General features: G+C 44.6%; 1 protein-coding gene across 1 annotated transcript in view; it reads left to right on the top strand.

The window, feature by feature from the left end:
* MPRIP (myosin phosphatase Rho interacting protein) overlaps positions 1 to 11,875 on the top strand; it is a gene marked incomplete at its 5' end in the record, with an annotated part of 198,347 nt that overhangs the window by 147,021 nt on the left and 39,451 nt on the right. Inside the window, one exon of the mRNA XM_079799122.1 lies at positions 3,310 to 3,457. Within this exon, the coding sequence (XP_079655248.1) occupies positions 3,310 to 3,457 (148 nt within the window). The remainder of the gene's footprint in view (positions 1 to 3,309; positions 3,458 to 11,875) is intronic.

Raw genomic sequence — 11,875 nt, 5'->3', positions numbered from 1 at the left:
ACTGTTGTAGGAGAGCAGAGTTTGGGGAGCCTGAAAGAGGAATATTGACAAGACAGTGCCGAGAGCCACACTCCCATCCCAACTCTGTAGGGAACTGGTGTCTAGGGGGCACCTAGGTAAGGACTGCAGGAGCACAGCTTTCAGCGCTGGTACTCCTCAGGAGCTTGGGAAAATAACCGTTCTTGTCCCTGTCTCCCACACTCCTCAACTGTTTCTCATTATGCAGAACACCCAGCAGCCCTAGCACTCAGAGGCGACAATTCCAGGCCCACCCACCCCCTTCCTAACCAGAGGCACTGTGGGCATGCATGTGGCCGCCAGCACATCCCCTAAGCTTCTCGGCGTTATCCTCTTGGGCTGCTTGCCATCCCTTGGAGCTACACCCCAGAAATGCCCACGTCCCTCACAAGCCCTTAGTCTCGGCAGGCCCGGGATGAGGTGACACTCCCTTCCATGCAGTGCAGAGCTGGCTCTGGGCTGCACATGCTTTGCTGCTGCTGAGCAAGCTGCCATGGCTGTGCTCCCAGCTGCGCACTCCTCCAGGTCCGGCAGGAAAGCATAAGTGTGTTCTGTGTAGGCAGCACATTCTTACCTCTGACAGCACAGCACTCGCACAGGCGAGCCCGTGTGGTGGCCAGCAGGCACGCAGGCCAAGAGGCCACCTGCGCTGTGCTTGTCCGGAGTCAGTCAGAACCCATCGTGAGTCACGGGAGAGCTTCCAGGGCTCTTTCCCGGAAGTGCCCTGTGGCCGTCAGTGCCTGCGATAGCAGTGCTCAGGTGGGGCTTTCAAAGTAATTCGCACAAGCACCGTCCTCGTTCCTTCGCTACTCACAGGGCCCCGCAACTTTTCACAGCACCCAGCAGGTCTCTGAGCAGGTGCCTGGGCGCACACAGCTCAGGCTCACAGGAGCCAGAGTGTTCCTCCGCCACAGCGAACTGCTTCCTGTCAGTTCCACCAGAGCCTCCTGCACGGTGAGGCTATTCCAGCTCCCATGGCCGTCAGCGGGGCATAGATAAGGCTTTGACCAAAGTGGTGACATCGTAGCACCCATTAGCAAGCCATCAGAAAGGATAACACTGCCTTGTGTTGACAAACTGGCCATAGATGGTGCTGGGGCCCAGTGTCCCCTTGCCGTGACATAGGTCCATGGTATTCTCATTGACAACCTTGAGACACACAGAAATTTCAACCAAATAGCACTCTCCTGGGGACCCGGCTAATGCTACGACTTTGTGCAGATTTTTGCCCGGGTTGGGGAGATTGGGATCTGGGCCTGATGGCCGCTCTACTATAGCCACAGGCTGATGCCTTCCCTCATTATTCTGCACAGTCATCATTGATCCCAGAGATTATTGACTTAAAAATTAAAATTTGTGTATTGATTTTTTTTTTAACTTAACATATGCTCTCCAGGGAGGCAGCCAATCTTTAAAGACACCTCAGAGTTTCTGTAGAAAGAATTTTGACCATTATTTAGCTACTAGAGGCCCAGTGCATGAATTTGTGCACCAGTGGGGTCCCTCGGCCTAGCTTGCGGGATTGGGCCGAAACCTGCTCTCCAACATCCCCCAAGGAGTCCCAGGTTGTGAGAGGGCACAAGCCAGGCCAAGGGACCCCACCCGTGCACGATTGGGGCCGTGGAGGAACTGCAGGAGGGCTCCAGGGCATGTCCGGCCTGGCTCGTTCAGTCTCCATCAGCTGGACCCCAGCAACAAACTAACCGACTGGTCGACTGTCTGCCCCCTGGTGGTCAGTGCATGTCATAGCAAGCAGTTGAGCAGCCTTAGCATATCATTAGCATATTACGCTTTGATTGGTTGAACGGACAACCGGACACTTAGCATATTAGGCTTTTATTATATAGGATTCTAAAGCACTCAAATCAAACTAATACTTATGAGTTCTACTAGCTGTGTGTTAACTGAGAAGCCATATGTGAACCAAAGCACCCGGGAGAGAGAAGACAATGGGCTCCGAGCATGCAAGGGTCCGAGCCACAGCTCGAGGGTTCCTCCAGCGTCCTTTGGTGTGAGGTGGTGGAAGGAGACCACCGGCTGCCAGAAGGAGCCTCTGGGAAAAGTAATGCCCAGTTAATGGTGAACACAGTGCAGCAAGCCTGCAGTGAAATCCAAACTCTGACCGTGAGTTTGGAAGAACTGCCTTGAGGCCCTCAGGAAAGCCTCACAGTTACTGTGGGGGCTCAGAACCCGGGGGGTTGGCAGGTTGGTTGGGTTGTTTGTTTTTAAAGGCATGTGCAAGAAGATCAACCAAATAGTATAGGGTTGGGAGGGAGGAGCCTCCACTTGCATTTGGAATGGATCATAGCCACATTCTTCCACTTTTTAAAAATAACTGGAAGGCCTGATTTCTATTCAGAAACAGATTTTGCAAGGGATTTAGACAGAAAGTGTGGTTCCGTGCACAAAACAGCTACGTAGACCTCCTTGCATCTGTAGGGCACACTCACCTGCCCTGTTAAGAGCAACTGATAACCCAGGCCTGGACTTCCCAGTGTAGCATGTGGGATGGTTCGATCCCTTCATAGGGCATGCCTGTGTCCTTCCCCTGCACTCCCGTGTGCCCATGTAATAAACCGCCCCAGCCTGTAACAGGTGCAGACAAGTTGGAGAGCAGTTTTTCTGGTATGTGTCCCAGTGTAGTTAGTGGAGTCACTAATTACTGCCCCTCTGTACTCCTTCAAAGGAAGTAGAAGGAAGACAGACTGGAAGGGAAGAGAGCATGTAGCCTAATGTAACCCCTCGTGGACACTGCAGAGGTGTGACCAGGTGAGGGTGGCTAGCTCGTCAGTGCAGGGCCAGCCCCGTGGAGCCCTCCAGCTCACAAAGTCATGACTATGACTTATTTGTGAAATGCCCAGTTTGTGACTGACACAGTGCTACTCCCTGTATGAACTCAAACCAGACACAGCCAGCCTCTGCAAATTCATTCTCCTCTCTCTCCCTCTTGTCAGTCCGACCTGGCAGTAATTCCATCAGGGCCCAGAATTGGCTCTTTTAGATTCCACTGCAGCCTCTTCCCACCCACAATACCAGCTCATTCACAGGATTCAGAACAATCATAGAAATAAGACAATTTATAGATGTAAACACCCTTTTCTAAGTGCTCTGATAGCATCAGTGAGTCTCCAGACAGCTGTCAGATGGCCCCGCTGGCTCAGTGCTCGCCTTCAGAAAGCGTATTCCTCTAGAACAGAAAGCCTGAGAGCAGGCGGGCTACTGGCTTATCAAACAGGACCCCTGACTTAGAGGTGGTGAAACAAATTGATCAAGCTCATTTGCGTCTTGCAGGCCACATGCGAACGAGGGTTTGCAGCAATGGAAGAAACGCACCAGAAGAAGATTGAAGATCTCCAGAGGCAGCACCAGCGAGAGCTGGAGAAGCTGCGAGAGGAAAAAGACCGCCTCCTGGCTGAGGAGACTGCAGCCACCATCTCAGGTGGGAGCGGGCTCGGTGGCTGGGTTAGCCAGAGACTCCGGATCTGGCCGTACAGCTCACAGTTAGGACTGCTCTTTGTGCTATCATTTGGTTAAGATTTAAGCTTCATTATCCCAGGGTACTTTATTTTATCTTTCAATTACAGTTTACATTCCATATTAGTTTGTGTTCATTTCAGCTGTTTAGCATAGTGGTTAGACAGTCACTTGACAGAGAGTTCCCCCCAATACTTCAGTCCCCACCTGGCACCACACATAGTCATTACAGTATTATTGACTGCTCCCTATGCTGTACCTTACATCCCCGTGACTATTTTGTAACTGCCAATTAGTACTTCTTAATCCCTCCACCTTTTTCACCCCGTCCCTGAACCCTCTCCCATCTGGCAACCATCAGTCTATTCTCTATATTTATAAGCGTGTTTCTGTTTTGTTCACTTATATTGCTCTTTAGATTCCACATGTAAGTGAAATCATGCTATTTCTCTTTCTCTGACTGACTTAGTTTACTTAGCATAATACCCTCTAAGTCCATCCATGCTGTCACAGATAGTAAGATTTCATTCTTTTTTATGACCGAGTAATGTTCCATATTGTGTGTGTGTGTGTGTGTGTGTGTGTATGAGTACATATGTACCACAGCTTTCAGCCAGTCATCTATTGGTGGGACTTGGGTTGCTTCCATATCTTAGCTATTGTAAATAATGCTGCAATGAGCATAGCCATGCATAAATGCTTTTGAATTAGTGCTTTGGGTTTCTTCAGATGCATACCCAGAAGTAGAATCATTGGGTTATAAGGAGGTGCCATTTTTAAGTTTTTGAGGACCCTCCATACTGTTTTTCATAGTGCCTGCACCAGTCTACATTCCCAACAGCAAGACACAAGGGTTCCCTTTTCTCCCCATGCTTGCCAACACTTCTTTGTTGATTTACTGATGGTAGCCATTCTGACAAGTGTGAGGTGATATCTCATTGTGGTTTTAATTTGCGTTTCTCTGTTGATTAGTGACTTTGAGCATGTTTTCATATATCTATTGGCCATCTATATGTCTTCTTTGGAGAATTGTCTACTCAGGTCCTCTGACCATTTATTAATTGGATTGTTTGGTTTGGGGTGTTGAGTAGTATGAGTTCTTTATAAAATTTTGGATGTTAACCCTTTATATCATTGGCAAATATCTTCTATTCAGTAGGTTGTCATTGCATTTTGTTGATGGTTTACTTTGCTGTGCCAAAACTTTAGTTTGATGTGGTCCCATTTGTTCATTTTTTGTTTTGTTTTTCTAGCCCAAGGAGATATATCAGAAAAAAATGATAAGAGGAGTATCTGACATTTTACTGCCTGAAATATTACAGAATTGTAAAAATTTTGGATATTAACCCCTTATTAGATTTGTCTTGGTAAATATCTTCTCCCATTCAGTAGATTGTCTTCATTTTTTAAAAAATATTTTATTTATTTATCTATTTATATCCTCACCTGAGGGTATGCTTATCGATTTGAGAGAGAGAGAGAGAGAGAGAAACATCATTTGGTTGCCTTCCATACATGCTCTGAAAAAAGATCAAACACGCAGCCTTTTGGTATATGGATGACGCTCCACACAGGCCAGGGCAGTATTTTTTTTAATTTTATTTAATTTTTATTATTAAATCGTTCTTGTTGGAAGTATTACATATGTCCTCTTTTTCCCCCATTGACCCCCCTCTAGCCCGCCCCTGCCCCTACCCCAGTCTTTCACCACCCTATTTGTCTGTGTCCATGGGTTATGCATATATGCTTACAAGGTTTCGATTAATTACCTCCCATCCACCCCAATCCCCCGCCTTCCCTCTGAGATTCTGCACTCTGTTCCATGCTTCCATGTCTCTGGATCTATTCTGTTCATTAGTTTATTTTGTTAATTAGATTCCACATATGAGTGAGATCATGTGATACTTGTCTTACTCTGACTGACTTATTTCACTTAGCATGATACTCCCCAGGTCCCTCCATGCTGTCTCAAAGGGTAAGAGATCCTTCTTTTTTACTGCTGCATAGTATCCCATGGTGTAAGTGTACCACAGCTTTTTATCCACTCATCTGCTGATGGGCACGTGGGCTGTTTCCAGGTCTTAACTATTGTAAGTTGTGCTGCTATGAACATAGGGGTGCATACCAGTACATTCTTTCTGATTGGTGTTTTGGGTCTCTTAGGATATATTCCTAGAAGTGGGATCGCTGGGTCAAATGGCAGTTCCATATTTAATTTTTTGAGGGAACTCCATACTGTTTTCCTTAATGGCTGCACCAGTCTGCATTCCCACCAGCAGTGCATTAGGGTTCCCTTTTCTCCACATCCTCGCCAGCACTTGTCATTTGTTGATTTGTTGATGGTAACCATTCTGACAGGTGTGAGGTGATGCCTCATTGTCATTTTAGTTTGCAACTCTCTGATGATCAGTGACTTTGAACATTTTTTCATATGTCTCTTGGACATCTGTATGTCCACGTTGGAGATTTTTTAATTGGATTGTTTGTCTTCCCTTTGTTAAGTTGTATGAGTTCCTTATATATTTTGGATATTAACCCTTTATCAGACGTATCATTGCCAGATATGTTTCCCATACAGTGGGCTTTCTTGTTGTTTTGTTGATGGTTTCTTTTGCTGTGCAGAAGCTTTTCATTTTGATGTAGCCCCATTTGTTTATTTTCTCCTTAGTTTCCTTTGCCTTAGGAGATGTATCCATAAACATTTTTTTTATAAGAGATGTCTGAGATTTTGCTTCCTATGGTTTCTCCTAGGATTTTTATAGTTCCACAGCTTAAATTTAAGTCTTTTATCCATTTTGAGTTTATTCTTGTGTGTGGTTTAAGTTGGTGGTCAAGTTTCATTATTTTGCATGTATCTGTCCAATTTTCCCAACACCATTTATTGAAGAGACTGTCTTGACTCTATTGTATACTCTTGCCTCCTTTGGCAAATATTAATTGAGTGTAATGGCTTGGGTTGATTTCTGGGGTCTCTGTTTAGTTCCATTGATATGTATGCCTATTCTTGTACCAGTACCAGGCTGTTTTGATTACGGTGGCTTTGTAGCATAGCTTGATATCTGGTATTGTGATTCCTTCAACTTTGTTCTTCTTTCTCAAGATTGCTGCAGCTATTCCAGGTCTCTTTTAGTTCCATATAATTTTTTGGAGTATTTGTTCTAGATCTGTGAAATATGCTGTTGGTATTTTAATAGGGATTGCATTGAATCTGTAGATTGCCTTGGGTAGTATGGACATATTAATCATGTTGATTCTATGAATCATTGAACACGTTATATTCTTCCACTTGTTTATATCTTCTCTCTCTTTTTTCAATGTCCTTTAGTTTTCCCAGTACAAATCTTTTATCTCCTTGGTTAAGTTTATTACTAAGTATCTTAATTTTTTGGTTGCCAAGGTAAATGGGAATGTTTGTTTAGTTTCTCTTTCTGAGAATTCATAATTAGTGTATAAAAAAGCCATCGGTTTTTGGGTGTTGATTTTGTATCCTGCTACATTGCCAAATTCATTTATAAAATCTAGTAGGTTTTTGGTGGAGTCTTTAGGGTTTTCTATGTACAATATCATGTCATTTGCGAATAATGAGTTTTACTTCCTCCTTTCAATTTGGATTCCTTTTATTTTTTCTTCTTGTCTGATCGCTGTGGCTAGGACTCCCACTACTATAAGAGTGGTGAAGCCAAAACCGGTTTGGCTCAGTGGATAGAGCGTCGGCCTGCGGACTGAAGGGTCCCAGGTTCGATTCCGGTCAAGGGCATGTACCGTGGTTGCGGGCACATCCCCGGTAGTGGGTGTGCAGGAGGCAGCTGATCGATGTTTCTGGCTCTCTGTCCCTCTCCCTTCCTCTCTATAAAAAATCAATAAAATATATTTTTTTAAAAAAAAAGAGTGGTGAAAGTGGACATCCCTGTCTTGTTCCTGTTCTTATGGGAAATGCTTGTAGTTTTTGCCCATTGGGAATGATGTTGGCTGTAGGTTTGTCATATATGGCCTTTGTCATGTTGAGATATGCTCCCTCTACTCCCACTTTGCTGAGAGTTTTTCTCAAAAAAGGGTGTTGGATTTTGTCTAATGCTTTTTCTGTCTATTGATGTGATCATGTGATTTTTGTCTTTCAATTTGTTTATGTGATGTATCACATTTATTGATTTGCAAATATTATACCAGCTTTGCATCCCCAGAATAAATCCCACTTGGTCATGGTGTATGATCTCTTTAATGTGTTGCTGGATCCGCTTTGCTAATATTTTGTTGAGTATTTTAGTATCTATGTTCATCAGGGATATGGGCCTGTAATTCTCTCTCTTTGTGATGTCTTTATCTGATTTTGGAATTAGGATAATGCTGGCCTCAGAAAACGAGCTTGGAAGTGTTCCTTCCTCTTGGATTTTTTGGAATAGTTTGAGGAGGATAGGTATTCTTCTTTGCATGTTTGGTAAAATTCCCCTGTGAAACCATCCATTCCTGGGATTTTGTTGGCTGGGAATTTTTTTTATCACTGCTTCTATTTCATCAGTTTTTATTGGCCTATTCAACTGGAGTGCTATGAACTTGCCTTTCAGGGCTGCTTTTGCTGAGTCCCAGAGATGTTGGGTGGTTGTGTGTTCATTTTCATTTGTTTCCAGGAAGTTTTTTTTATTTATTTATTGATCTCATTAGTAACCCATTCATTGCTTAATGACATGCTATTTAGCCTCCATGTGTCTGAATGTTTTCCAGTGTTTTTACTGTAGTTGATTTCTAATTTCATTCCACTGTGATCTGAGAAGCTGCTTGACAAGATTTCAGTCTTCTTGAACTTGTAGAGACTTGTTTTGTGTCTAACATGTGGTCTATCTTTGTGAACAACGCACGTGCACTTGAAAAGAATGTATATTCTGCAGCTTTGGGGTGAAATGTTCTATAAATGTCAATTAAATTCATTGGATCCACTGTGTCATTTAGAGTCAGTATTTCCTTGTTAATTTTTTATGTGGAAGGTCTAATCCAGTGAAATTAGTTGGGTGTTAAAGTCTCCTAGTATGACTGTATTGCTGTCGATCTCTCTTCTAAAGTCCTCTAGAAGATTTTTTGTATATTTAGGTTCTCCTATATTGGGTGCATAGCATATAAGTTTGCCAGGGTTATAGCCTCGTGTTGGATCGATCCCTTTAGTATTATGTAGTAACCTTTGTTGTCTCTTGTGCTGGTCTTCATTTTGAAGTCTATTTTGTCAGATATGAGTATTATTACCCCAGCCTTTTTTTCTTTTCCATTTGCATGGGAAAATTTTTCCCATCCCTTCACTCTCATGTGAGTCTTTTGTTCTGAGGTAGTCTCTTATAGACAGCATATAGTTGGGTCATGTTTTAGAGGCCCAATGCACAAAATTCGTGCAGGGGTGGGGGGTCCCTCAGCCTGGCCTGCGCCCTCTTGCAGCCCGGGACCCCTCGGGGGATGTCCAACTGCCAGCTTAGGCCCAATCCTGCTCACCTGCCTGCTTGGCTCACTGCTCCTTAGCGCTGCCATGGAGGTGGGAGAGGCTCCCACCACTGCTGTTGTGCTCGCCAGCCGTGAGCCTGACGTCTGGTGCCCGTCAGTCAGCTGAGCGGCACTCCCGCTGTGGGAGCACACTGACCACCACAGGGCAGCTCCTGCATTAAGTGTCTGCCCCCCGGTGGTCAGTGCGCATCATAGCGACTGGTCATTCGGTCACTTAGCCTTTTATATAGATAGATAGGTACTTACTTATTGCCATCTTAATTCTGTATGCCTAGGTTTCTCTCTCTATTTATCCTTCTCATTACAGCAGCCCTTTAGCATTTCTTGTAATGCTGTCTTGGTGGTGATGAACTCCTTTAGCCTTTTTTGTTGGGAAGCTCTTTATTTCACCGTCTATTTTGAATGACAGTCTTGCTGGATATAGTAATCTCGGTCTCAGATCCTTGCTTCCCATTACCGTGAGTACTTCCTGCCATTCCCTTCTGGCCTGTAGAGTTTCTGTGAGAAATCAGGTGTCAGCCTTATGGGAGCGCCTTTGTAGGTAGCAGTTTGCTTTTCTCGTGCTGCCTTTAAGATGCTCTCTTTGTCTTTAATTTTTGGCATTTTAATTATGATGTGTCTGGGCGAGGGCCTGTTTGGGTTCTTCTTGCTTGGGGTTCTCTGTGCACCATGAACTTGTGTGACTTTTTTCTTCACCAGGTTAGGGAAAGTTTTCTGCCATTATTTCTTCAAACACGTTCTCTATTCCTCCCTTTCTGCCTCTTCAGGCACACCTACTATTCAAATATTGTTACGTTTCGTGTTGTCCCACAGCTCCCTTGAGTTGTCCTCCTTTTTTAATTGTTTTTTTCTTTTTGTTTCTCTGATTGAGTGATTTTTTTCAACCCTGTCTTGACTGATCCGATCCTCCTCTTTCCCTAATCTGCTGTACATTCCTTCCAATGTGTTCTTTATTTGTACTATGTCATTCTTTATTTCTGTTTTCATGGTTACTATATCTTTTCTCATGCATCTTTGCCATTATTATTCTCAACTCTATGTTAGATAAATTTCTTATCTCCATTTCATTTATCTATTCCTCTGGATGATTCTCTTGTTCTTTATTTGGGGGTTGTTTCATTGTCGCCTCATTTTGGATGTCTGTTTGGGTTTGTGTCTATGTATTGGGTAGATCTGCTATGTTTATCAATCTCCAGTGCAGGACAGTGTCAAACGCTGTTTCTGACTAATTAGATCAGGCAGAGATTTCAAGCCTCCAGAGATTGCCTCTGCCTGCAGACTGAATTCAGTCTTGAATAGCCTTCAGGCAATTGTCCACAGGTGTGGTGAGAGTTTTTCCAACAGGGTGGGGTAATTGCTTTTGCCTGGAGGCTAATTGTTATTCTCAGTCTCTTAATGGGCCTCAGAAATTCCACACCGTGGAGCAAGGTGTTTTCCAATGGGGTGGATCAGCTGTCTTCACCACCACCACCACCACCACCACCACCCCCAGGCTAAACCACCTACATAGCAATTGTCTGTGTGAGAAAGATGACTTCTGCAGAGTGAGGGAATGACTCAGCACAGGAAAAATAGACATTAATAAATACAGGTAGTCTGCTTTCTGAGCTCTAGCCCCAGATCCCCCAACCCTGGCTTTCGCTCACACAGCTCCAGTCCACTTTGCCCTCCCTCTGCCAGAGCACAAAGTGAGTGGCTGCGCAGAGAATTTTGTGTGTTGGCCCTTTAAGAGGATGCCTGCATTTCCAGCCATCTCTCCCTGGCAGATAGCAACCCTGCTGCTTTTCACAGCCAGATGTTAAGTGTGTACCCTTCTCAGTTCTGGTGCTGTCTGCTGTGGGGTGCAGCTTACAGTTTAGACCCAAGAGTTCTCAGTGGCAACCCCCCACAGCTGAGATATCTCTTCAGACCTTCAGCTGCTGTCTGAGGGAGCCCGTCAGCCCTCTCGTGTCTCCACTCCTCCTACCAGTCTCTATGTGGTCTTCACTTTCTATCCTTGGTTATCAGGGCTCTCTCCAGCGAGTCTTCAGTTGATTATTCAGGAAGTTTTTCTGTATTTCTGTTGTAATTCCAGTTTGTTCCTAGGAGTGTGTGCGTGCACTTACTCCACCACCATTTTTAATCTCTGGGCTACCCTTTTATTTTTTTTATTTTTAAATTACAGTTGATATACAAAATTATATTAGTTTCAGGTGTACAACCACATGATTAAATATTTATCTGACTTGCAAAGTGATCGTCCCAATAAATGTGGTACCCGTATTACACCGTATATGTACTCATTAAAATATTATAGACTATCTTCCTAATGCTGTGCTTTATATCCCTATAACTATTCTGTAAGTACCAATTTGTACTTCTTAATCCCTTCACTTTTCTCACTCAGTCCCCACCCTCCCTTCCATCTGGCAACCATCAAAATGTTCTCTGTATATGAGTCTGTTTCTGTTCTGCCTGTTTATTTTGTTTTTAAGTTTCCACATATAAGTGGAGTCATGGCATTTGTCTTTTCCTGTCTGATTTATTTCATTTGGGACAATATGTTGCCAATGGTAAGATTTCATTTCTTTTTTTGTGTGTGACTGAGTTACATATTTCACTAGGGGCCCAGTGCACGAATTCATGCACTTTGAAAGGCTGTGGGCCATGAGGCTGCGGTGGGCACAGGAGTGGGTCTCAGCCCATCCTCCAAGCCCCTGCCCGGCCCCTCCAGCTGCAGCCCTAGGTCCCCTGTCTGCCGGCAGCCCCACTCCCATCACCATAGCTCCCACGCGCTGATGGTGCCAACTCTGCTCGCACCCTCTGACGGCACGGAGCAATTGGGGCCGGCACCATCAGCAGGTGCGAGTGGTGGCTGCTGCCCTGATCGCCCCTCAGGAGGAGGGGGAGGTGGAGAAGCCCT

The sequence above is a fragment of the Cnephaeus nilssonii genome (genome assembly GCF_951640355.1).
Source record: "Cnephaeus nilssonii genome assembly, chromosome: 19".
Classification (NCBI taxonomy): Eukaryota; Metazoa; Chordata; class Mammalia; order Chiroptera; family Vespertilionidae; genus Cnephaeus; species Cnephaeus nilssonii.
The sequence above is the reverse complement of the archived record's forward strand: the minus strand, read 5'-3'. Positions and strand labels throughout refer to the sequence as shown.